The sequence below is a fragment of the Notolabrus celidotus genome, chromosome 3 (assembly GCF_009762535.1).
Source record: "Notolabrus celidotus isolate fNotCel1 chromosome 3, fNotCel1.pri, whole genome shotgun sequence".
In the NCBI taxonomy this organism is placed as follows: domain Eukaryota; kingdom Metazoa; phylum Chordata; class Actinopteri; order Labriformes; family Labridae; genus Notolabrus; species Notolabrus celidotus.
Genome location: NC_048274.1, coordinates 37,005,939 through 37,033,723, shown reverse-complemented (window position 1 = coordinate 37,033,723; position 27,785 = coordinate 37,005,939). Strand labels below are relative to the sequence as shown.

The following is a 27,785-nucleotide window of genomic DNA, read 5'->3' as shown; positions in this document are numbered from 1 at the left end:
TACGTTACTATACAGTACGTTAGGTTAAGTTACAATAAGATACGGTACTATACTGTATGGTACGATACGTTACCATACAGTACGTTACTATACAGTACGTTACTATACAGTACGTTAGGTTAAGTTACAATACGATACGATACTCGACTGTATGGTACGATACGTTACCATACAGTACGTTACCATACAGTACGTTACTATACAATACGTTAGGTTAAGTTACAATAAGATACGGTACTGTACTGTATGGTACAGTACGTTACCATACAGTACGTTACTATACAGTATGTTAGGTTAAGTTACAATAAGATACGGTACTGTACTGTATGGTACAGTACGTTACTATACAGTACGTTACCATACAGTACGTTACTATACAGTATGTTAGGTTAAGTTACAATATTATACGGTACTGTACTGTATGGTACAGTACGTTAACATACAGTACGTTACCATACAGTACGTTACTATACAGTACGTTACCATACAGTACGTTACTATACAATACGTTAGGTTAAGTTACAATAAGATACGGTACTGTACTGTATGGTACAGTACGTTACTATACAGTACGTTACTATACAGTATGTTAGGTTAAGTTACAATATTATACGGTACTGTACTGTATGGTACAGTACGTTAACATACAGTACGTTACCATACAGTACGTTACTATACAGTACGTTAGGTTAAGTTACAATATGATACGGTACTGTAGTGTATGGTACAGTACGTTACCATACAGTACGTTACTAAACAGTACGTTAGGTTAAGGTACAATAAGATACGTACTATACTGTATGGTACAATACTTTACGATGCAGTACCTTACTTTACAATATGATATGATACAATATGGTAAGGTACGTTACATTACATCACGATACGACACTTGTTCATGTCATAAGTACTACTATGAGTCATGAAGTAGTGCAGTGAGGCAAATTTACTGTGGAGTCTTAGAGTGTGTATGTTTCTGCAATCAAAAAATAGATGTGGATACTTAAATATCACTATTTAAGTGCTGGTGATTGTATCATACAGGTCAGGGCGACGTTATATTGCTGTATTGATATTTTGCAAACTATCCCAGGTAGACTGGATCAAAAAGGAAAAATACACTCATATAGTGTACCAGAGGATCAAACAGAGTGTTATATACAATGTATACAATGTAAACCACGACAGTAGAGCTTTTTTTTGTCTCCTTGAGAAGTCACTGACAACCAGTCGAGGTTTAAATCCTCCACTTTATCTAAAGCAAAAGGGTATTCATATTCAAGCAGTTTTTTAATAACTCTATACAAAAAACAATAAGTCAAGGTCCCTCAGAGCCGCGATAAGCCAAGCTAGAACCTTCCATTATTACACAAACACACACACACACACACACACACACACACACACACACACACACACACACACACACACACACACACACACACATGCTTTCTCTCTCATTTGAAAGGAAAAACCATGTTTCTGTAATCCTTTTTGCTTCTACATGAAATCCTGACTGCACAAGTAGAAAAAATCATTCCAGTGTATTCATTTCTTTACAGGATCAATTTTTCCACCTAAACCTTTTATAGGCCGACCATGAAAGTGGAGATCAAGGGAAAAAAGCAAACATGAAATAAGGAAAAGAAAGAAATGAGGGTGAAGACAGGGTGAGTATTTGCAGCTGCTCAACAGTCAGTTTAAGATTTGGTCTGGTTGATTCCTTGTTCTGTGCCTTTTGAATCTTGTTTAGTGCTCCTTCAATCGAAAAATAGAGGATTTTTGTTCAGTCCTGGCAAAAAGAAGTCCGATTGGTCACACTGGGAGAGGCGATGGTTATCTTTAATAGTTCATCTTTCTGCTGTCTCACTCCCTTGTTTGGATGACAAGACTTAGAGAAATAAAAAGAGGTGAGGGGAAGAGGAGGGGGGTTAGTGAGGGATTGGGGATAAGTGTGCCTACAAGGAAATAATCCAAGAACTAAGGGAGCAGAGTCAGAGAGTATGGCCATTACACTAACTGTTTCCTCCTCCCATAATCCTTCTTTGCAACAAGAGTCAAGCCAATTTATTTTCTTAAACCGCTTTGATAATCTCCAGCTCTTTCATGTTTTTTCCATCTGAATGCACTGAGCAAACTCACTCCACATGTTTACCATCTCCAAGGTGCCTGTGGAAAAAAAACACAGTTTGTGAATGTCCTTGATTGGTGGACTTGATTTATTTGTTGGATGGTGGTGGTTGCGTTTGTATTGTGTTGTAAAAGAATGAGAGAATAGTCAACTTTACAGCAAAAAGCAGAGAGCATGATCTCAGCAGTTTGCACAGAGACCATTTGTTCAGGAGAGTCCAGAAGTTCCAACTAAAACTTTCCTCTGCAAGGTCTGAGAATTGTTTGCTCTATAAAGACGCGCTGATGCAGGATGATTTCTTAAGTGAGTTTTTCATGCTTTTGGTAGTTACAGTCACCTCCATTGTTCTGAGGTGAAGGTAGAAATCTGTTGTACAATGTGTAATTGTTCAAGCGTTGAACTTATTCCTCTACTTTTAAATGTTAAACTAAAACTTTGATATCGTTATTTCTCAAAGCTCTATGATTACTTGCACGTTCCTGCTGAGACTGCTTTTGTTGACAGAGTTGAGCAAGACCTGTAAACACATGTACTCTGAAATAATTACACAAACTAAGAATCCGTTTAGGGTTGTACAAGAACTGAGCTTCAGCAATGCAGTTTAGTGTCTAATAAGAAACTGCAGTAAACAGTTAATTGCAGATATTTGTATAAATAAAAATGTATTCATGTTTCTGCACAGTGGTTTATGCTACTTTAGAGCTATTCACGAGCCACGCCAGTCAGGTGAATCAGGGATCTGTTCAGTTCATTCCCTTTTTCCAGGGGGCATTAGCAATCCTCGGAAGTGCCTCTGAAAGCGATTGGACATGCATCCAACCAATCAAAGCAACACAGCGTGTGACGTGATCCAAAGCGGCTGATTTTTTTGTTAATAATCATTTCAATTAAAATCTATCATTCAGGCTGCAACAGCAGATCCGACAGACCTCCCTGCGGCAGATGCTGCCATACTGTTGGTTAAAAAAAGGTTGAAGCTGCGCTCCTGTGAGCTCATCTAACAGAACCCACTCCATTTTGAAATAAAGGACTATGATTGGCCCAGTGAAGTTGGTGGAATATCATTAGATTGACAATATAGCTCAATACACACGTGTCAGTGAAAATTAATGTGAACTGGCTGATGGGTTTGCCAACACCAGTCTAGCCATTGACAAGTTAAGGCTGGTTTATACTTCTGTGTCAAATCAATGTCGTAGTATCCGCAATTGGTACACGTAGCTCTGTACCTATGTAAAAGCATAGTACATAGCCTGAAGTGCGTCTCTTCAAAAATGTATCTACTTGTTGAACAATGCAGACTGTAAGCCCTGTGATTGGTCCGCAGGGTAGCATCATACTTAAAGGTGACATATCATGCAAAATGGACTTTTTAATGGTTCTCTACCTGGAATATGTTTCTCTGGCATGTCTACAAACCCCCCGAGAATGAAAAGAATCCATTCTGCCCCTGTTCTGATTTCTCCACCTTTCTGTAAATGTGTGTGAAACGAGCCGTTTCAGACTTCTGTGTTTTTGTTACGTAACAACAATATCCGGTCTGTCACGGAGTCAGAGCTCAGAGCTCAGAGCTTGTTCAGCCCATAGACTGTATAAAATAATACTGAACCCCTCCTCCGTTTTTCATTACCTGCACAAATGTGTGCTAACAAGGAGCTTAGGAGGGAGGCATGCTAGTTGTAGGCTGTCTTAATAAACATAAAGGTCGGTTTTACTCCCCACGTCTGCAGATTTGAAGATCTAGTGGAGGATTTTTATTTATCATGGATAAGTGCTAGCGCTAGTTAGCATAGCTACATAGCTACATGTTCATAGCTGTAGCTGTAGCTGTGTACCAAGACACATGTCGACATACTGACAAATAAAACAACAAGAAACACTAAATCTGTGACCAATCCTTCAGAAAGGTCCCGCTGCCTTTCTGGCAGAGGTCGGTTTTACTCCCCACGTCTGCAGATTTGAAGATCTAGTGGATGATTTTTATTTGTCATGGATAAGTGCTAGCGCTAATTAGCATAGCCACATAGCTACATGTTCATAGATGTAGCTGTAGCTGTGTACCAAGACACACGTCGACATACTGACAAATAAAACAACAAGAAACACTAAATCTGTGACCAATCCTTCAGAAAGGTCCTGCTACAGGCGCCTCTCCATCAGGATCAGTTTCTGGATCAGATTCAGAGGGCTGAAGTAACGTGATCTCTGAGCAGCCGTATATATTCAGCCAACATGTAAACATTAGATCAACGTGCTGGACAGCCGAGGCACATCCACTTCCTGAGGGGGCGTGGTCAGAGAGAAAACAGACCGTTCTGAGGAGGACTGAAGAAGAGGGCTTTTCAGGCAGACCAAAATCTGATTTCAAAGTGTTTTTTTGAGCATAAACTTTAAAGACATGTTTTGGGGACCTCTTAGACCAATATATATTGATGAAAAAAGCGTGATATGTCACCTTTAACATGCACAAAATATCCCCCCATCCTCAGCTTACACTAATTCAGCAGCTTTTCATTCTATCTCCTTCAATGTATCCTCTCTTCTCTTCTTTGTAATAACTACATTATGATGAAGTGATGCTCAAAATGTATCAGATCCAACTCCAACATGATACGAGTCTTCATGTTTTCCTGGGAACAAACAAGCAAGGAAAGTAGCAGAACCAGAAGCTGGCGATATGACTATGGTACTGTAGAGTGATGTGGACTCTCCAACACATGATTATGTAGTGTTAGCGACAGCATAGGCTACCAAAACTACCAAAGCTATCCTCATGTCCGTTAATCCGTTTATCATCAATGTTTAGTGACACTTTTTTAAAATTAACTTTTAACATGGATGTTATTGGCCACTGGGGCACAGTTAAGGCATAGTGTTAGCACAGAGGCATAAACAATGCTTCAGAGATGAGAAACTGGGCAAATAGTTTCCCAACCTATCAATGGAAAGTTGAGTAAGAGCAAAATACATAAATCACTGAAGTTATTGCATTTTGATTCAAGGCTTTTATTCTATTACAGCTTGTGTTAACTTCCCAGCTACAGTGTTATAAGCACTTAATGCTTGGATGAAAGGGACAGCAGTGTTAAGTAGTCTTACAGTGACCAAAGACCTTTTCACATTACAATAAGCTCATTAAGTAGACGTATCTTGAACCTAATGCTGCCCTGACTCTGGAAACCTGTGCTTTAAATCTGAATGGAGGGCACTCACTCCGCTGGTTCTTTCTTCAGTCCTGGCTGTCTTTTCTAGTCTTGTTCTATCCTGTTTAATGGCAAGTCGAAACCAGGCACTGATAGATGTTCAGATAGTGGACAACTGCAGTGAACTTACTGAACCTGAGTGATAGATACATCCTCTGCAAGACTTTCACAAAACTGGGTCAATATGTGACTCCCATTTCAGATCCTGGGTGATCCAGGCAAGTTCCAGGAAAGATTTCCACAGCAGGTATAGCATTATTGATTGTAACCTTTTGTTAATGTGACAGAACAGCTGGATGGAGAGGAAAGGGAGGGGTGGATGAAAAGGGTTGACATGCTGTATAGGGTTCAGATTGGAACCACAGACATTATGAAACATGGACTAGGTCTCAGTGACATCACACATTGGTCTCTGAAGAGGCATTCATCACTCTTACACCGGACTTCCACCAGATCCGCTGCGGTCCGGCTCCCACCCACAGGTTGCGTTTTCGGAACACAGCACGGAGCAGGTCCGCCAGACAGCTGGAGTCATGTGACCGATGTTTTCCTGCGGCAATCACTGAATCAAGGATTCTCCTCCTCCTCCTCTCCTCATCCATGTTGTCTTTCTGGTCCTCTGAAAACCTCTGACCTGTTGACTCCAGGCCTGGCTCCGCTCATCATGACAGTTTGTTGTTGTAGTTAAGTGAAATACGATCTGGTGATAACACAGAGTGTTTTATTCTGAAAATTAACCAGATGTTTTCATTTTGTTTTGGTGAAACCTGACTTCCTGTCCCGCTCCATTTGCTCTGTTGAGATTGATGCGTTGTTCTCCGGCATCCGGCAAAAATAGAAGTCTTGCGCAGCTGATCCGTTGTGTTCCGACCTGCCGGATCAGAGACGCGGCTGGAACGTAATGGAGCAGATCCAGTGGAAGTTAACACATCGACTAGAATAGAAACGTATCAGATCCGATGCCGTGACGAATCTGGTGGAACTTGGCCTTTAGCTTTAATACATTCAAAAGGAGTAAGAAATCAGGTTAAGATACCATTTTTTGCACCATGCTGAACACATGATTACTTCTGCTGTAAAACTGTCCATATCAATATGGGACCTAGTGGGATCTCCTGGGCTTTTGGAGCCAGCCTCAAGTGGACACTCACAGAACTGCAGTTTTCTGCACTTCCACGATGATGTTATTTGTTCAACATCAAAGGAAACCAATCGGTAGAACCAAAAGGTGACTCAATCTTGTGAAAACATGGCCGTGCAACTTCATTGACTCTGTAGCAAGGGACCAGCTCCCCTTTGCAGATGTGTATTGTTGATTCAAAGGTACAATACTTTTTATTCTTGAGTCACAATACGCTGTGAAAACAATACTACAAATATCAACTTCACTTTCTGGCAGTAGATCCTCCAAAGTCTTACACAAATGTCCTTTAAAGATAGGTCCTTTAGGTGCAGTCCGTGGTGCTGAGAGGGAAAATCAGTGGGGACAGAACGCATCCCTGCAGGACGCCACTGCTGATTGTCTGATTGCTGAACTGCATTTTCCTCAGCCTCACATGCTGCTTTCTGTTTGTCAGGTACTGACAGTAAGTGGTGGCAGTAAAACTGACTTTAATCAGAGAGTGGTAAGAACAAAAAGAAATTGTAACTTTAAAACAGTATGTTGACAGTACAACAGAGAGGAACTGAAGAGGAGGGGGACACTTCAGCGCTTTTAATTTTTCCACACAACATTTTTTTGCTTTGACAAAATATGAAAGAAAAGGAACACTATTGTGTCTTTCTCAGAGGAAGATAAAGCTGGCAGAGTGTGTTATTCAGTCTGGCATTACGGGAGCTGGGTTTTTTAAAAATATGATCAAATCAAATACCCACTACAGCTTTATATAAAGTATACAAAGACATGAATGCCTCTGCATCCTTCAGTGAGTTCCTTGACCCTAGAGCTGTTGAGAATCATTGAACCAGCGCTGTGGGTAAATGAATAGGTTTAGGCTGCACTGAAGTGCCTGAAGAAAGAGAGGTTGAAATCTTGAAATGTGGGTTGAAGCCATATTCAGACCTTACAGTGTAGGAGTGGGAGCAGCTTGTAGTCTGAATAAAAGTATTTTATTAACTTTACATGTCTTGTTTATGAGTTTTAAAGCTCCTGCTCTTAACACAAAAACTAAAATGAAAGAAATTCATCATAAAATAATACCCATATGTTACCACATGATTACACAGGAGGGACAGAAGGAAATGCTTTCTATTAATAAAATGTTTATTGAAAAGGTTGATTATAAATATTGTTTTAACTGTTACACCATAATTATATATCTTAAATAGTATTTCTAGGTCTAGGGTCTCATGGGTGCAGTCATGGAACAAGTCTTGCCAGGCCAGTTCAGCCCCAAACAGTGGGGCTGAAGTGGCCTGTCTCTGTTATCCAGAGAAGGACAGGACCAGAATCTCCTATCAATGCCAAACAACTACAATGTGTCCTAACGATGACCCACCATGATCCAATGAGCATCATAGACTTCCTTGTCATCTCTCTCTAACATCTTTATCTGTTTATTTCCTCTTTCCTTCCTCTTCACATGATATGGTTGGAGGTGACAGCTGTCATGGGGGTGGGGGGGCTTCCAGGATGCTGACTGTGATGTGGGTCTAACTTGATGAAACACCGGCAAAGGGAGGTACTCACTTAATAGCCTGGTGATTTTGGGGCTCTTGCTGCCCATCTAGTGGTATGGTAGGCAGTATCAGCATTGCCAGGGCCTAGAGCATACAAAAACAGAGCCTGGGTCTTTTGAAAGAGGCAGTGTTGTATTGGGGTAGCCACTAAAGGCTATTTGATGGGCTGTGTAATTCATCATGAGTACGGCAAAAGCACTGGGATGAGGGCACAATGGGGTTTGGGGGGAGGGGAGGTTGTATAGTATCATCCCAGTGATGCTGTTCTCTATATCAGCACTTGTGAAATACCTCTGTCAAATCAGATTGCTTGGTTTGAACTTACTGTTGTATTAGTCCACATGACCATACTGTGCTTTCGTTATAGCTCTCCATTCTTGATTAAAATCTCATCTGGGTACGGTGATGAAGAGATCCCAGTGGGCCAGTTTACTGGCACCCTCCACCATCCAACTAATGCAGCCCCAAACCATTGAACAACCACTGGGTTGCCTGCAGCTGTAAAGGCAGAATCCATGAATGGATATCAATAAGATCTCTTCCCTCTGCTGTTATAAGTATGGGCCGGATAAGTATCCAAAATTGACCCAGTAAATCAACATAAACACCCTGAAACAAGCATTTAGATGCATTGAATAGACACACAATCAAACAATTTAAAAATGAAGACCAGCTTAGGACAGACGCAAATAAAACATAACACACAAGATGTGTCTCATTGCAGGGGCTGCAGCCTTCGAAGGCTGCTTTTGAAGACTGAATGTGTCACTTATACCATATCTCACAATTCTTTCCAACTCCAATTCAAGCCAATAATACACTATTAAATGCTAGTATTTGGTTTCAAGTCAACAGCAGTACATATGTTATTAAAACAAATGCATTGAAACTTGAAGTTATCTTTGACTGTTGGTGATGTTAGCTGTGCCAGTTAGTTAGCCACCTTAGCCAGCTACCTATTGCTGGGTAACAGGGTGGGTGCTATGTGACACCAGCATACAGGCAGGAACAGTTGGTGATGAAAACACAGAATTATCTGTTGACCAGACCATCTCAATTCAGTTCAGCCTGACTGCCTGACAGACAGACCGCCCTTCTCTTGGTGTAGTTTAAGTCCTCTCTAGTGATGTCCACAATTTCCAGACACCTTTTTGTAGCATCCAGTACAGTTTGAATTCCTTCAGACTTCCCCTGTACATCAGCTGCACCGTTAATTAACATGTTAATGAATGCAAGAAGACATCTTCTATCCATATAGATATTTTGATACTCTTGTACAGTAACCTCTTTCTCAGTTCTCTCCATTCTTCTCACATTAAAACCAAAACTATGCAAGTGTTTTTGTCTTATTCCAAGTGTCTTATTCTCCTGCCTTCTCTCCTGTTTTTATTGATAATCAAATTGTGGAGATTGTGAAACGGCACTAATATCTCTGCACTTTTATCCATAATAAACTTACATTCAAGCATCAGGTTGGTGCTGCAAAAAGGCTCATCAAAGAATGTATTTTTATCGTAAGCTCAGGGGTTTTAATGTCAACAAGACTTTTATGCAGATGTTTTATTGAATCTCTTTTCACTTTTTCAATGGTTTGCTGGTATGAGTCGACAAGTTTGGAAAATAAAAAGAGACTTCAGGCTATTGTAAAGATATGCAGCAGGGTTGCGGGCACATCCCTGCCTGACATGTGGCCATCGTGGCTGACCCGTGCCATCCTCTCTTTAGTGAGTTTCACCGGCTTCCCTCAGGCTGCAGATACGCAAGGCCAAAAAGCAGGACGAATAGGAAGAGAAACTCCTTTGTCCCGGCAGCAACTGGCCTGCTTAATGAGGTTGTGGTGTAATTTCTTGTACTGTTCTGTTTATCTCACTGCTGACTGAAAAACAAATTGCCCCCCGGGCATAATAAAGAAACCTTGAACCTTGAAAAATATCTTAAAAACTTAAAACAAGCCACTTTTACCAAACAAGTGCAGATACATGCCTGTTTTAAGATATTTCAAACAAAAAGAGATAGACCTGAGTTTCTTTTCATAAGAAAAAAAAAACCTTCAATGGGGTAAGCTTTATGCACTGGCTAAGTTTAATACATCTTGACATTTTATTATCAAAAAAAGTGTATTAAGGGGTGCTGGTGGCCTAGTGGTCCAAGCGCCCCACATACAGAGGCTATAGTCTTTTTCGCAGAGGTCGCCGGTTCGACTCCAGATCGCCACCTTGCACTGCATGTCTTCCCCCCTCTCTACTCCTCACATTCCCTGTCTCTCTTTAGCTGTCCTATCATAAAGGCAAAAGTCCCAAAAGTCCAAAAGATAAAAATAATAAAATCATATTACATACTCATTACTTTTGAAACATCTTGAAATCTGATTTTTATCTGGACTTGTTTGGTAAATGTGGCTCATGCCAAGTCTATTGCTTTGTTTTGAGTGTTTGCAGTGCACAGAAGAGGTCTATAACCCCCCTCAGCTCTGATGTTTTTCTGTTTCCCTTCTTTCATTCTGTTTTTTGAAACTGTGGAAAGATTTTCTTTACAGTGAAGACAACAGTTGTTTAGTCCTCCTAAATATTACACGTTAGTTCAGACATTTATTCCACATCTTACCCTCTGACTCCTCTGCATACAACAACAACAAAGCCATATTCCTGGCAGCAATAGCACCAAAGAAGAGTTTTCACAAACTGCCTTACCTTGCAGCTCACATAATGCATATAAACTCTCAGGCACGTCTCTCTCAAAAGACAAACACATCAAAGTGCAGTCCTCTTCCTCCCATTTTCAAAATCTGTTTTCCTCACATACTCCCTGAATGTCCCAAATAAATTCAGATCATGCCCTATGGTGGCATGCCACTATCTGCTCCTTTCTTCCATACCTTGGCTCGGAGGCAGAAATATGTTACACAAGTGTAGTCCTCTCTAGATGTTTGAATTGTGAGGGCTTTGTCCTTCTGCAGCTTACATTAAATGATAACAGACCTCCTCTTGTTATCTTAATGATAGCACTTACCTTAGTTTTTCTCTCTCTAACCATAAATGCAATACATTTTCTTCCCTATTGTTTTGTGTTTTACTTCTAAAACACTTATCTTTTTAGTAAGACCTCTGTCAGAAGCACCTCCTCTCTGATAATTCCCACAACATTCAAATAACGTTGTCACAGAATTCACTATAATTTAAATTATCACACACTTTCTTTCAGCATCATTTGCCAGTTAATCCACCTATCCAAAAAAAAAAGGTTAAAAAACCCCTTTGACTTGTCCTGACATAAACAGTAGCTATACTCCTTGTGCTTCCATAATTGTTTCTGATGATGCCTCCTGAGATTTCAGCTTTCTGTCTTACTTCAGACTCGTGCTTTTCTGTTGGATTTTTTTTCATGACCACATTTTTTATTATTTTTCACATTTTTTACAACATCATAACACAATAACTGACAGAACACATGGTCCACAGAGGACAATCAACAATGACAACAAAGAAAACGACCTGACAGAAACAAGTCATTAAAATTACAAATAGACTAGTGAATATATAGATATATAAATTAAATAAAATTGAAAATTAAAATAAATGAATACAAAATAATTATACGTAGCATAAAGAAAGGTACACTGATATTAGTATAAAATCAATGTTGTCTACTATTTACAGACTGTAGTACTAACATCAAACTACAGGGGGATGTTAACTTACATCACCAAACCAAGATTAGACAAGTTTGTTAGATAAAATAAAGAGGGGGGATCTGCCCCACCACAGTTAAGGTTTACAACCCAGTGATAAGATTAATGTATTTTCCCCATTTGGCACTGTATAGGTCTAGTCAGGTTATCATCCTTTATGTAAGCTCTTCGTAGGCTCTGACTGGATCTTTTTATTTTCATTCAAATAATTCTCTTTACACTCAACATTTCTCACATTATCATAATACTGCAAGACTGTTCTAACAACAATGAGTGCACACAGGGGCGTTACCAGGAATTCTGGGCCCCCTGAAAATATACCCCAGTGGGCCCCATCACCACAGCCAACCCTACAAAATATAACATTGCTGCTATAATACTGGTTTATTTACATTAAACAAAAATAGATGCTTACAACTATCCTGGTTCACTGACTCAAATCTAAGCTACATATCAATATTATTATTTTTACAATTTCTCCAAATGTAACTGCACAATATTGACCTTCAGACTGTCCACCTCTTTAAACAAGATTATTTGAAGCCAAGTGACTTGAGTAACAACAAGGGGGCATTATTTGGTGCGTTTTTAACTTATTAATTGATTGATCAAGGCTCACTGTCTGTTCCGCAGCCACTGTCCACTCTGCACTACAGGAGCTGTCTGCTGCTGACAGACAGCTGTGGTCCAAACGTAAACAGAGACTCCCCTTTTTTTCCAGAAAGTCATTCTGAATGTTTATTTATTTATTCAGAAAATTTTAGTTATCTTATTGCATTTATAACAAAAGAAAGAAAAGCGTAGTAGAAAACTTTCAGGCTCATTAGGGGGCATCCTCCCCACTTGGGCCGTAGGTAGTCAGTCCCACTTTCCCCCCCACTATGACGCCCCTGCGTGCACATATAAACAGAAATAAATGAAAACATAAATTGCAGTAGGCCTACAAAAGAAAAAGTTTTGACCATAGACTGTATAAAATATGGACGTAGTATCCATGACGTCACCCATCTGTTCCTGAAGCGCTGTTTTGAGGCCAATCAGCGGCGGCGGCCATATTGCTGCTGTCGAGCGTTTGTGAGGTAAAGAGGCGGGCTTTGAGCCTCCTAGCCAACAGCTGCAGTGTTCCTGCCTGTCAATCAAGTCAGCTGTGCCTCTCATTGGAAGACTCACAATCTAAATATCTTCGAAATTTCCTGTTAGAAAAAATCCACCCCCCATACAGTGTGTGCCGATCGAGACATGAGCTATCCAGACTACACTTGTCTTTTGAACCAGACTGTAAACATGTTTATTTCTGCTGTAAAGATCGGCTTTTTTGAATTGGTGTGTATGTGGTTTCCGAAACTTCCAGAGCCAGCCTCAAGCGGATCCTCCATGAACTGCAGTTTTTAGCACTCCAGCATTGGACTCATATTTTTAGAACAGAGGTTGCCGCTTGGTTTGATTAGGGTTAGGGTTCTTGTCATATTATCATTAGTTTATTATTAATCAACAGGAAAGAGGAAACAGGAAAGGGAAGAGGTGAAAACACAAGATGTGCAGTAATCAGGTCAAGTTGTCCCTTGCTTTGCTTTTGCTATTCAGACCAATCAGAGTCAAGAATTTAACACAGGTGAGTTTTAAGTAAGAAAGCTGGGTAATAATAGATCAAATGGAAAAGGTAATGCATTTCAATGATATCTATAACCCTCACCCCCTCATATTTTTAGACTGGAGGTTGCCGCTTGGTATAAACAGATATCAATGAAATGTTTTGACATCCAAGCTCAGCAGCAGAGTGTGTTTCTTTATCCTCTTTCAGTTACATTAGCTTGATTTATTGGGACACTGCTGTCCATGCCATTCTGCTTACCCCCCCTTTCACAACAAGTGCGCCTCTGACGCTTTTATTTTGAAGGTGCGCTCTCTCGTGTTCCGGTTGCGTCCCGTGGTTAAACCTTAAACAGTGCGGTATGAAGCTGACCGATGAAGGGAAAAAAGAGGAGAGAGAAATGAAAGAGCGAGGAAGATAGAGAGAAAGAGGGAGAGAGAGGGGGAGAGGGGGAGGTAGAGGAGAGCTGTCGGACCATCCTACCCGCCGCTGCTGTAGAGAAAAGAGGGTGAGGCTGATAAATGTCCAAATGTAACAGTATGTCTTTGTCGCTGTGAAGACTAAAGGAGAGTCTGGCGTCCATAGCGGCTCTGCGCCTTAATGCAACATGCCCATTCATTCAACACGGATACAGTGTAACCCGCGCTCAGTGCACAATGCGACTTTAAACCTGGATTACTCCGAGCTGCTCTGTGTGTCACTGTTCGCATGTTTATGACTAAACTCCCTCATGATCTGTGACTGGGGACTCGAACATGTGTTGTTGTGCTCTGCGTAGCCTGAAATTCAGTCATCTGGCTGCGTCGCTGTCGATAAATGGGATGTGATGGTTCATGTTATTTTGGCAGCAGGAAACACCGCTGTGAGCAGGCCTGTCCATCTCATCTATCAGGGTCTGACTCCATGAGAAGAACAGTCACTGCTTACAGTGTCAACAATAACAATTCAGTCGACAGATCCGGATGTTTTTGTTTTTTTTAACTAAGGGTTGTTTGTTGTTGTTTCTGTTGTCATTTAGTCTCCCATCTGGGTCAGGGATTCAAATACAGCTCCATTACAAATGTGTGAGCCATGTCAACCAGATTCAGTCTACTAATTTACACAACTAAGGCCACTTTAGCAGCTTTAATAAACTCAGTAAGATGAGTACCTGCACAGCCAAGCCAAAGCCTTCTTTTTTAAAACAGACAATTAAATCTGGTAGAAGATTGTCAGTTACAAAACAATCTAATGCAAAGAGAATGTGTGTGTGCAAATATTAATATGTTTGTTATTCAGCTGCAGATTATTTCCCCATAGCTGATATTTGTCAGTTGATACCAAGCGGCAACCTCCGGTCTCAAAATATGAAGCCCATGCTGAAGTGTAAAAAACTGCAATTCATCGAGCATCCACTTGAGGCTGGCTGCAGAAACACAGGAAACCACATACACACCCATTCAAAGAAGACGATCTTCACAGCATTGATAAACATGTTTACAGCCTGGTTCAAAAAAAGGCTTGGCTCTACGTAGTTAATTCCTCTATCGGCACACACTGTATGGGGGGGGGACTTTCTCAACTGAAAGTCACTTGTGTTTCTGGCTGTACTCCAATTCCTGAAAAGGCATCCGTCATATGATAGAGTCACACATTGTCTCTCATCTTTAGACGATGGTGAATGATGATTTCCTTATTGCCTTATTTAAACAGCTGATGGTCAACTTCAACATCCAACATGTGCAGCAGACTTTCAAATGTTTTTTTTCCATCATTATCGACCTAATTAGTCTTGCTATGAACATCCGCATGTAATGGTTTTTATTAGGTTGATTTATTTGCTCATTATTTTCTAAAATTTATGAATTTATATGTAATTTTTTCCTCTAAACTTTTTATTCACACAATTAAAAAAGGATGATTAATCCTGAGGTTGAAGAAGCTGGAACAAAACAAAAAAATGATGTTTTTTGCTTAATAAAAATCTCAAAAATGATTTACTATATTCAGAGTTTTGGGGGATTATTTCTCCCAAATTTTTTACTAGTGCAACGAATCAGATGATATTAAGATTACAAGTTTTTGCCCAAATAAGGACATGACTGACTTGATTGACAGGCGGAAACCATAGACTGTATAACATATGGACGTAGTATCCATGACATCACCCATCTGTTTCTAAAAGCTGTTTTGAAGCCAATCGGCGGTGGCAGCCATATTGGAAATACGGAAATCAACCAGGCAGAGTGTGGCGTAAAGAGGCGGGGTTTGAGCCTCCTAGCCAACAGCTATGTGTTCCTGTCTGGGAGTCAAGTCAGACATGTCCTTATTTGGGCAAAAACTTGTAATCTTGATATCTTCTGAACCATCAAGTTAGAAAAAAATTCACCCTCCGTGCCAGGCCGGTGTGTGCCGATAGAGAAATTAGCTGCAGACACAAGCCGTTTTTTGAACCAGGCTATAAACATGTTTATTAATGCTGTTAAGATTGTCTTCTTTGAATGGGTGTGTATGTGGTTTCTGGTGTTTCTGCAGCCAGCCTCAAGCGGATTCTCGATGAATTGCAGTTTATAACACTTCTGCATTGGCTTCATATTTTGAGAGGCCCATGCGCATTAGGCCAACATAGCTGTTGGCTAGGAGGCTTAAACCCCGCCTCTTTACGTCACACTACGTTTGGATGAGTTCAGCATTTCCAATATGGCTCTGCTGGTGATTGGCTTCAAAACAGCGCTCTGGAACAGATTGGTGACATCACAGAAACTACGTCCATTATTTATACAGTCTATGTTTGATACTAGCACTATATCGGTCCAATATATTGGTGCAAAAGCTACAGACAGTGAAAGAAAACAAACAGTGATGCACATCTTTGTTTACTTTGGTTCAGGTGCACAAGCTGTCTGTGTGTTTCCCCGTCTCCATGTGTGTGCTCACTTCCCCGTCTGGTTGCAGAGTCTCAACATGACAGCCCTGCGTCAGAGGAAGGGCAGCAAGGGGAAGGAGCCGCCTCTTGCTGCAGAGCTCCAGTCCCAGCAGTCCAACTGTTGCGCTGATCATCATCCAGAGAGGTTCCTGCACGGTGAGTGAACCTTCCTCCCACCCAGCAGAGCTCATTTTCATGCAACGGTTTACAGGCAGACACTGACTGTGGTCCAGTGACAGCAGGAAGTAGCGCCCTTTTGATCGCAAGGTGAACATTGCTGGCAGCAATCTGCCCGGCTGCAGAGTCCTTCAGCGCGATCCAGCTCCAGGGTCAGTGCTCTGTGTGTAAACCTGACCTCTGACCTGCTGTGGGGGCAGTACAGGAAGAGAAGTTCTCAGTGGGGTTTTAATGAAGTTGCCACATTTTCATAACCCTTACACCTGTTGTGGTGTTTTGAACTGTGTTACATCCTCAGAGCACTTCAGAAATAATGAAGTGCAACTCTCCTAGCTTCACCCTGCTGATTTAATTTTCATATTATTAAAAGTGTTTGCATTGTGTGAGTAGCTGCATTGAGTTATATCCTCTGAACGGTAACCAGCAGATGGTGAGCACATTGACATGCTGCAGCACTTAAAGTTCAGCCATCTTAAATGTGCTTCGCCTTGTCTGACAAATTGAAAATGTTTGCTGTGAAAAAGGTTTGATCCTCATAAATGTCATGACAGACGAGGGACAAAAGGCCTTTCTTAAAGCTGACAGGAGACATTTTGACTCGGCATAGAGTACAGGTGTTAGTGTTAACAATGGCTCTGTCATATTGTCTCTGAAAGCCATGACAGGTACTGTCAGTCTGCCTCCTTAGAGGGGCTTGTTGGACAGCCAAAGCTTGAACTTCTCCCTTATCTCTCCTTTACTAATTTTTGAAAACACCATTTCTGTCACTTTTCATTGGAACAACCGAGTGAACGTCCTCCTGGAGAGCCTGCCTGAGAATATAATCCCTTTATTTCAAGGGGGATAACTGCCAACAAAATCAGCTCTTCAGTCCGTCCTCTAAATTGTATCCATTCAGAGCAGGTTTAAAAACCGGATTTCTGATGAGCTAATACAACATGCATACAAAGTACCTCTTAGATAACATGGATGCACAATACTTAATGACCTGAGAAATGATTGTCCTGATGAAGCCTTTACTGTTCTTTCACAGTTTGTGCTTAGATGGCACTATACCTCAGTAAAAGGGGCTGAACAATGTAAGATATACAGTCCTTTTTTAAGCCCTCAGAAGAAGACGTCATTTGTTATTTGTGATATGCTCTGCAAGAGCTCAGAGAGTTCTGAAATTGCTCACCCTGTCGTAGACTTTGTAACTCTCAGTGTACATAAAAATGCATCACTATCATTTATCTTGTAAGATCTTGTATTTGAAGCATGCAGTCATCATTTTTTCATTTTGGCTGAAAGATTTCCATATCATACATCCTTAAACCAACCTAGCCCTGAGCCAACATTCACATAAGGGCCATTAAACATAGTGACTTAGTCTATATTTAATGGTAGACTTTTTAGATATGAAATCATGTTTTCTAGATAAACAGAAAGGAGCAGAATGTTCACCCATGCATTCTTGACTGCACTCATGCTTTGTGAAAATACCTTTAGAGGTGTTTTAAAAAGTACTTTGAATACTTCAGTATTTTTAAAAGCAAGTACTCCAAGGACTTTAACTCAAGTCAGAATCTGACTGAACAACTTTCACTTGTATTGGAGTAATGTTTGACCAGGAGGATCTATACTCTGACTTAAAGCTAGGGTTGGTAGTCTTGGAAAACCAGCATGAATTTGAATGTAGCATTTCCTCATGACTCCGTCTAACCCCTCCCCTCCTCCCTCGGAGCTCCTCCAAAATGACGCTCACATGCACGAGCGCCGCTGATTCCGGTCCTCACCAAAACATTCTCATAGTGAAAGTTAAAAACACAAACAAACATGGCTGCTGTTAGTACTCACAACTATCATGGTAGCATTATCGAGTTGTACCGGTGACACGATATCAGGAGAAAAGTTATAATACATATATAATACTGTAACAGCTCTACTGTTTGTTAAACCTGTTCAGTGTAGATGTTCTTAATTCCTACAGTGTTGACAGTCAGTGAAGGCATCAGGAGAGGTGTAGAGTGTGTGAGCGGGAGAGAGGCTCGTCATCCCTACAGCGTCCGGACGGACGCTACAATAAATATATATTTTCTGTAGGACTTACTGAACATCATTAATTATTCTGCTTGTTGGTGAGAGCTTTTTAGACTCTGATCCAGACTACAGTCCTGAGCAAAGCACCTCATCAGGTCAGAGGGGACAGGCCCGAGGACGAGCGAGAGGGGCAGTCTGTAGAGTCAGGGGAAGTAGAGGCAGGAGACGGGGACTCGGCGGAGTGCACGCCGGGGAAATGTACGCACAGGAGGAGGGCAGAACGGCTGGACGGGATTTGATTGGTTTAAAATTTGGGGAGCCAAAAAACGGTGATTGGTTGGTGTTTTCCCAGGTTTACTCCGGCTGTAGATAGCAGTTTTTTTTCACTCTTTTTTAGGAACACATTATGTATTGATTACCATCAGGACATAAAGATCATTTTAACCAGTATGACAAAAAGTGTATCTAAATCTGATTACCAACCCCAGCTTTAAGTAATGAAGACGTGGACTTTGTCAAACACTGGTAATATACAAAACATCTCAATGGGGATGTACACAGAATACACAATATGCTGCTGCAAAAATATGTGTTTATTATGTGTGGCTTTAAATAGTTTGTTTAATTGTTTTATTACTCTCTGAGCTGCACCTAATTAATGAAACATTTTTTTTTGTCTTGGAACCTAGTCTAAGAGAAAAAGAGCATGCACAAACTAGAATTCCCAAATGTTTTCCTGATGTTCAAAATTACAGAAACTCAATGCTCTAACCATACTGTCTCCAAACAGCACTGGTCACATACTGACAGTTTGATTTTGTCATTGTACCCTCATTTGTTGGAAAAATGGTACAGATAGGGACCCATGATCATTTTGAAACTTATATGTACTCTTTTAACCTAGAAAAGTTCCATGTAAAGGATAAACAAATAAAGGATATCTTATCTTATGTAAGTACCATATGGATCAACTAGTGACCTTTGAGGGTACATCACCAGCAGTTGTACCTTAGAGAACAAAAACGGACCTCAGTCGTACCCTTTGTTCTGACAGTGTCCATAGCTGAGAGAAGCCAAAAGATTATATTACCTGCACCTTTGCTTTTTCAATCAGGACATCTCAAAGTTTATTCTGTGTGAAAGCCCCATATGGGAAGGACACTTGAGTTATATTGGATGTGTATTTTTTTTGCCCCTGCAGGTGATTGGTCATGGGGAGCAATAATCTGGACCTCCGTTGGTTGGTCTGTGTCTGTTGGTCTTGGATTGCTTTGCTGTATCTACATGGCAACGCTGCATGAGAATGACCTGTGGTTCTCCAACATCAAGGTAAACTTTAAAGGTTTTCTACAACACGTGTTTCTCTTTTGAAAACTCTGCTGTTGCTGCTTTGTATGTGCCAACAAAGAGGGTCTTAGGACATGCAATTTGGGGTTAGAACAGACAAAGTGGCAAGATAATATTAGGTTACTTCTGCTTTTTAAAAAAAAAACATTTTCCATTATCAGCCATTGAAATATTTGAAGACTTTGACATATGGGAAAGGAAAAGCACTGGTTAAGATATCAAAATGTTCCAGTCAGCTGCTTCCAGGACTTTGGATGGTGCATGCTGTCATCTTTCCTGTTAAAAGACAAATGTCAGGTGGAAAAAATGTCTATTGAAGCAACAGCAGTGACCCTGCAGTCAGCTACCAACCGTCTAAATTTAACATGTGGTTGTTTTCATTGTCTTAATAATTGTAACAGATCAACATTAGATATTTTAGTAATTTCTCAGCCTGAGCTATCAAAAGACTTCGCCGGTGACCAGTCAGTCAAGAAAAGTTTAGCATTTAACTCTATTCACAAATTAGCCTTAAAAAAAGTAGAATCAGTACTCACGGTCTGGATTTTCTGCATATGAGGTGTTCTGTTTGTAGTACGTTTGTAGTCCAAGTAGTATTGACCAATCATGTTTCAGCAGGCTTTGGTGTATGCAGGAAAAACAGTCTGCATGAAGAGCAAAACCAGGCAGGACGCACATTGCTGTGATGACATTTGAGCTCACATTGGCAGTAATCTGACATTTAATCTTTCCTGGGGGATTTAATCCACCGGGATATGGCAGAGATTATGTTGCAGATGTTAATGCAGCACAAAGAAGGAAGTCTCAACTGAAAGTCACTTTTGTTTCTGTCTGTAATTCCTGAAAAGGCAACCGTCATATGCTAGAGCCACACATTGTCTCTCATCGTCAGATGATGGTAAATGTTTATTTTCTTATTGCCTTATTTAAACAGCTGATGGTCAACTTCAACATCCAACATGTGCAGCAGACTTTCAAATGTTTTTTTTCCATCATTATGGACCATATTAGTCTTGCTATGAACATCTGCATTTAATGGTTTTTATTATGTTGATTTATTTGCTCATTATTTTCTACAACTTATGAATTTATCACTGGGTCTTTCAATGTTATAGAAGTATGTAAAATGTCACTTTTCCCAGAGTTCACAGAAACTGTTATTTTTTCATCTAAACATTTTATTGACACAATGAAAAAAGGATGACTAATCCTGAGGTTGAAGAAGCTGGAACAGTACAAAATAAAAGCCGCAAGCGGCGATGAACGGGCCCTCGCACACCCGTGGCCGCCGCCTACGCGAGCCGCCGCCACATGTAAACCGTCGCCTGATATTTGCCATCACATGATTCGAAAGCAAGATCTGAGAGTATATACTGCCTCAGGTGGTGCAAATGTTCCAAGTTTTTGGCAGATTGCCAAGAAAACCTCAAAACTTGACAGTGTGCCACGCCCACAATTTTAGTCTGAACAGAATTCCTTTAACACTAATTTAATCTTCAATATGTCGACTATAGAATGTGCCTTGTTTGGACTGAATCAGAGAAAACTGTAGGAGAAGCTCTCAAAAGTATGCACCCTTATTTGGGCGTCATTCTTCACATTCAAAGCTGTATGTGCGTTTGATGCCCCACCTCAACGCCTGCCACGCCGACAATTTTTGTCTGATCAAAATTTGTTCTGATAACAAATCTCGTCAAGGTGTCTACTATAGGTTGCCCTTGGTTTGGACTGAATCGGAGAAAAGCTCTAGAAGTTAATAGCGAAAGTATGCACCCTTATTTTGGCCCCATTTTTCATGTTCAAAGCTAGGTGGCGCTCTTCCTGTTGAGTTTGGGATACGGATGCAAGAGGCTTTTTTGTGCGTCCTGATGCCATGAATATGGGTAACATTTTTTAAGCATGTAGCTCAAAATAACCCCTATGGGAAGGGGTTTTTGAAAACTGTAGGGGGCGCTAGTGAGCACATTTTTTTCGACTTTTTTTGCGAAAACCCTTAAAATATTGCTATTTTCCCCAGGACTGATGAGTGTGTTGGATGAGGTGAAATTACGTGCATTTTAAAGTCACAAAAATCCATTTTCCGACGTTTTTTTTTGATGCCCCGCCCCAAAATCTGCCACGCCCACAATTTTTGTCTGAACGGAATGCCTTTACTTTGTATTAATCGTCAATGGGTTTACTATAGAATGTGCCTAGTTTGGACTGAATTGGAGAAAAGCTCTAGGAGAAATTAGCAAAAGTATGCACCCTTGCATGGACCCATTTTGGCCCCATTTTTTCATGTTCAAAGCTAGGTGGCGCTCTTCCTGTTGAGTTTCAAATATGGGTGCAAGAGGCTTTTTTGTGTGTCCTGATGCCATGAATATGTGTAGGACTTTTCATGCATGTAGCTCAAAAAAACTCTATGTGTAGCATGTTATTTTTACCTCTAGGGGGCGCTACTGAATTTTTTTTTTGCAAGACCTGTAATAACTTGCAATTTTCACCAGGCCCGATGAGTGTGCAAAAATATCCGCGCTTTCATTCACTTTCAGGGGTCCAAAAATGCATTTTAAGTGGCGGAAGAAAGTACAATCCTTAGGGTTACAATAGGGCCTTCGCCACCAGCGGTGCTCGGGCCCTAAAAATGATGTTTTTGCTTAATAAAAATCTCTAAAATGATTCACTATAAGCAGAGTTTTGGGGGATTATTTCTCTGTTGGTCAGATAGATAGATAGATAGATAGATAGATAGATAGATAGATAGATAGATTGATAGGTGCAGCTCTTATATGGTTAGTGTCCAAATGAAAGACAGACGGACATCAGCTCAAACAACCAGTATCATTCTGGAGCTGAGCCATTAAAAGAACGTAAAATTAGATGTTGCATTTATTATTTAGTCAGATAAGAAATGACACACTTTTCTTTTTTTCCCCTCATACTGAATCCTAAATCCTTGAGTGAAGGCTCTTTCACTAATTACCATGCATCATAATACAGATATAATATAAGTGTCTCATTGGTTTGGCAAGATGTGTTAACTCTGTGGCTTTATGACTCATGCATTATTTAAACAAAGTTTTTCCATGCCTTATCGGTAAAAGCTGAAAACAGCTGGACTCTTCACTCTTTTATGAGGCACTTGTTAAGACGCAGGCGTGATGGCTGGATTAATGTACCTGACACCGCTTATGTGGAGGTTATCTCAGGATTTGACATCCATATGTAAGAGTCATCATCCATATCACAGATGTGGATATTCACAGAGGGAAAATGTCTCCAGGGTTAATCATTTGAGAGCGAAAAAATTCCTCACAAATTCTCTGCTTATCTCAGGAGGAAATGTAGCCTCGACACGAGTGCCAATCAGCTAGACTCCTGGTCCAGATTTCTCGGTAAAATGGCATGCAAACACGTCATAAACACTCCATCCTGAAATGAGTTGATTGTTTTTCCATGCTCTGCAGAGGATTGATTTTCAGGCCTGTTAAATGAAGCGTATGAAGTCCTAAAACATGGCTGGAAACTGCTGGTTTCACGGAGCTTTTTATGGTCTGTTCAGTGTTGTACAGCAACAGAACATTGTGCCCTGCCAGATATGCTGTTATTTAAATCCCCCCTCCAAAGCTTCACCAGCGCTGTGGTTCAGACAGAGATATACATAGCTGATTTGAATCTGGTTGACATGGCAGAACAGATCGCTCTGTCAGAGTCATAACTGGGACAGAATGTAAATGAGGAGGGTTGCTGTTGCTTGTTTTTGCCTGATATAGCAGGGCAGTAACGGCCATTTGTTTTGGTGGATGCATGAGTCAAGGGAGGCTGGGAATGAAGGTCACTTGCTGTGGCCTGGTTTTCCCTCATGTTGTGTCATTTGCACAATATGTAGGAAAAATCTGTTCAAATAAAAATGGCTCTGAAGGTTTAAACCATGGTGTGCGGAGTGTGCCTATCAGTAAGCTAATACAGCAGCCAGATTTGCAGCTACATCATTAAAACAACACATGGGTATTTATTCACTGTTTTTAGAACTGTCAAAAACTCATCTGTCTCAGTAAATCTTTTTCTGTTGTGAATCCTGTTCTGTATGTGTGGCCTGCTTTTGTCTTGCAAGTGAGCTAGCTTTTTTTCTTGACATATAGCTTCTTACTTTCTTCAATTTAATGTAAAGGTATCATATCCAAGCATAAATATTTGTTTTGTTATAAGCAGACATCCATCCAAAATAATACAATTACATTTGATATTTGTAAGTTAAACATTAGTACCATACATCAAATTTGTTAAATATATTACCACATAATATCATCCAACCTTACTTCACTTTGTGTACTCCACAGGCTCAAATGTGTGACTTCAATAGTCTTGTGCTCTGGGCTCAAAGTGTGGTCTAGGATTCTAGAAATAAACTGTGCATGGGATGGAGGAATGCACAGTGCATGTAGGGGGCGTGGTCTCAATAGCCCTGCAGTAAGCAGTGTGCTATGTGCATGGGATTGAGGAATAGCACAGATATGCAACTGTTTTCCCCAACTCTATTTGAGTTCCCTATTAAGAGCCAACCTTCAATTTAGTCAATTCCTGGTTTATTCCCATTTATTCCCATAAATTCCCTTTAATTCATGGAAAGTTTCCAACTTTGAAAATTCCCAGAATTTTGCAACCCTAATGACATGAGCACTGACACTGAGCTCACTTGGAGTAATAATAAAGATGAGGAGAGTTGCTAGTGTTGGCCTCATCATCCTTCTGATAGACGCCTTAAGAAGAACTTTCTAAGAAGGTGTTTGTGTTAGCCTAAGCCCTCTGATGGAAAGTTTAATTGTTTTACTTTGGGGCTGAATGAGTTTCACCTTTATATAAACTGCATTGGAAACATCTGACTCTCCCTTCATTCTCTGACACGTTAAGCTCAAGATCAGCCTGGGCCCAAGCAGCAAACTCCGGTCTTGAGAAATGAAGCCGATATGGAAGTGCTAAAAACTGCAGTACCTCCAGTGTCCACTTGAGGCTCGCTCCAGAGTTCGATCTTTACAGCAGAAATAAACATGGTTACAGTCTGTTACTTGATAGCTCATTTCTCCATCTGGACACACTGTACAGGGGGTGAACGTCTTTATAACTCATTAGTTTAGAAGATGTTAAGGTTTAGGGATGGGCATTCCAAGCCAAAATACTAATTGATAATCATTGGCATCTATTCTGTGATTATTCTAATAATCCCCGCCAGCAGAAACTGAGAAAATTGCAGTGAATGTCGCCAATGTTTTCTTCTTCTTTTGTTATTTAAGGCAGTTAGCAATGAGCTTTTAGACGCTCTATAGCCACCGTCTGGCGGGAATACTGTATTACAACCAAGCACCGGTGAAAACATGAAAAATTGTACTAAAATGAGAAAAAATATTCACATTAACTCTCTGATTTTTACTCAGATAACGAATATTCAAAAATCATGTCCCATCCATAGACTGTAAAAAATATGGACGTGGTATCCGTGACGTCACCCATCTGTTTCTGAAGAGCTGTTTTGAGACCAATCGGCTGCGGCAGCCATATTGCTTCTGTCGAGCCAGTGTGACGTAAAGAGGCGGGCTTTGAGCCTCCTAGCCAACAGCTGCAGTGTTCCCACAGGCAGCTGTGCCTCTCATTGGAAGACTGGTAATCTCAATATCTTTGAAATTGCCGAATTACAAAAAAATTCACCCCCCTCACAGTGAGAGGACGTCGAGAAATTAGCTATTCAGACTACACTCATCTTTTGTACCAGGCTGTAAACATGTTTATTAATGCTGCAAAGATCGTCTTTTCCCCATTCATGTGTATGTGACTTCTGGTACTTCCGGAGCCAGCCTCAAGAGGATCCTCGATGAACTGCAGCTTTTAGCACTTCTGCATTGACTCATATTTTTAGACCGGAGGTTGTCGCTTGGTCCCATCCCTATTAAGGTTATGAGTTTTTCATGGTTAGGCATGACTGACTTGACTGACAGGCGGGCACACTGTAGCTGTTACTGAGGACTCTAAGCCCGCCTCAACCCCGCCTCTTTGCCTCTTGTTGTGAACTGAAAGTTAGGTTTCCAACATTGCAATAGCCCCTTCAAATAGGCTTCAAAACACTTGCTTATCTGCAAAGTGAGTGTTCCCCCCATGACTGAGGCCAGCTGTCACTCACTGCTAACATGTCAGGGGTTGGAAAGATGATGCAAAATGGTGATTTTAGGACAAGTTAACCAAACACTGAGGTGGAGTTATGATGTAAATAATACGAAAGCGGTTATCAATATAGCAGAGACATTTAACATCTGTCAAGCAGCCAAGAAACATATAATCATATTTTGATGTCTGAAGATTGTGAGCCAAGAAAGATTGTCTTAAAATGCAAGGTTGAATATTTTACTGATAAACAGATCAAGGGTTTGCCCCTTACTGATGCTGTCAACCATCGGATAGACGGCAGGTTATGTTCATTTATGTGGTATTTAAATACTGATACCATAAACTCTTCATTTAAACACCTCACATTCTATTAAATGACAGTTAGACTTTAAAGGTTTTAATGAAGTGAAATCAATCGGGGCACTATTCGTGGTCCTGTGCCAACCTTTTCTAATGATTTTTCGTGTGTGTGTGTGTGTGTGTGTGTGTGTGTGTGTGGAAGAGACAGACACATGCTTCCATTCATAATAAATGCAGGTCATTTTACAAGCCTGGCGAACATTTCCCCGAAATGTTCCCACACAAGTGGACTCCTGGCTGACATCATCGCACATTGCACGCATATGTGTGTGTGTGTGTCTCTGTGTGTAAGAGTGCGTAAGAGTGTGTGAAGTGGTCCCTTCTGTTTTTGTCATAAAATCCTCTGTCTCAGACTGTTCTCACTGAGCCAGCTTAATCTGAAAATAGAGTCTGACCCCTCTCAGAGACGCCTGCCTGTTTGCTTCTCGTCCAATCTGGCTGTTTGTTCCAGGTGTTAAGACTCTTGATTTCCAGTGTGGTGAGATAACACTTCGCTCAGACTAGTTCTTTCCACATTAACCAGACCCTTAAACTCATGAAGAACAACGTTTAAAACACGCTTTAATATGTATCTTAATTAATGAGGTCATTGCATTGACTTAGCAGGAGTCATAGCACAGAGGACTCCAACAGGAAAACACAGGAACATGTGGCCAAAAGTTCTATCTATAAGCCAGCAAGGTGCTGGCTTGATCACATGGGTACTTTGTGCTCATCTCGATGACATTATTTAAGACATGGATATAGCGTCTGGATCTTAAAAGTACATAGAAGACCTACAAGAACAAGAACATCTCCTCAGATAAGCTATATACTCCCTTTGAGAGACATTTTGACTGTACATGCCTCATCAACCAAACCCTGAAGATACAAAAGTATTCGCTCACCCATCCAAATGATCAGAATCAGGTGTCCTAATCACTTGGCCTGGTCACAGGTGTATAAAATCAAGCACCTAGGCATGCAGACTGTTTTTACAAACATTTGTGAAAGAATGAACCGCTCTCAGGAGCTCAGTGAATTCCAGCATGGAACTGTCATAGGATGCCACCTGTGCAACAAATCCAGTCGTGAAATTTTCTCGCTCCTAAATATTCCACAGTCAACTGTCAGCTTTATTATAAGAATATGGAAGAGTTTGGGAACAACAGCAACTCAGCCACGGAGTGGTAGGCCATGTAAACTGACGGAGAGGGGTCAGCGGATGCTGAGGCGCATAGTGCAAAGAGGTCGCCGACTTTCTGCACAGTCAATTGCTACAGAGCTCCAAACTTCATGTGGCCTTCAGATTAGCCAAAGTACAGTACGCAGAGAGCTTCATGGAATGGGTTTCCATGGCCGAGCAGCTGCATCCAAGCCATACATCACCAAGTGCAATGCAAAGCATCGGATGCAGTGGTGTAAAGCACGCCGCCACTGGACCATAGAGCAGTGGAGACGCGTTCTCTGGAGTGATGAATCACGCTTTTCCATCTGGCAATCTGATGGACGAGTCTGGGTTTGGAGGTTGCCAGGAGAACGGTACATTTCGGACTGCATTGTGCCAA

At 40.8% G+C, this 27,785-nt stretch overlaps 1 protein-coding gene across 2 annotated transcripts in view; it reads left to right on the top strand.

The window, feature by feature from the left end:
- Nucleotides 1–13,634: 13,634 nt before the first annotated feature.
- The window catches only part of dpy19l3 (dpy-19 like C-mannosyltransferase 3), a 120,956-nt gene continuing 106,805 nt past the window's right edge, over nt 13,635–27,785 (top strand). For both annotated transcript variants that reach the window (XM_034680886.1, XM_034680885.1), the window contains exons 1-3: nt 13,635–13,800; nt 16,227–16,353; nt 19,595–19,722. In XM_034680886.1, coding sequence (XP_034536777.1) covers nt 16,236–16,353; nt 19,595–19,722 — 246 coding nt within the window. In that variant the 5' untranslated portion in view covers nt 13,635–13,800; nt 16,227–16,235. The remainder of the gene's footprint in view (nt 13,801–16,226; nt 16,354–19,594; nt 19,723–27,785) is intronic.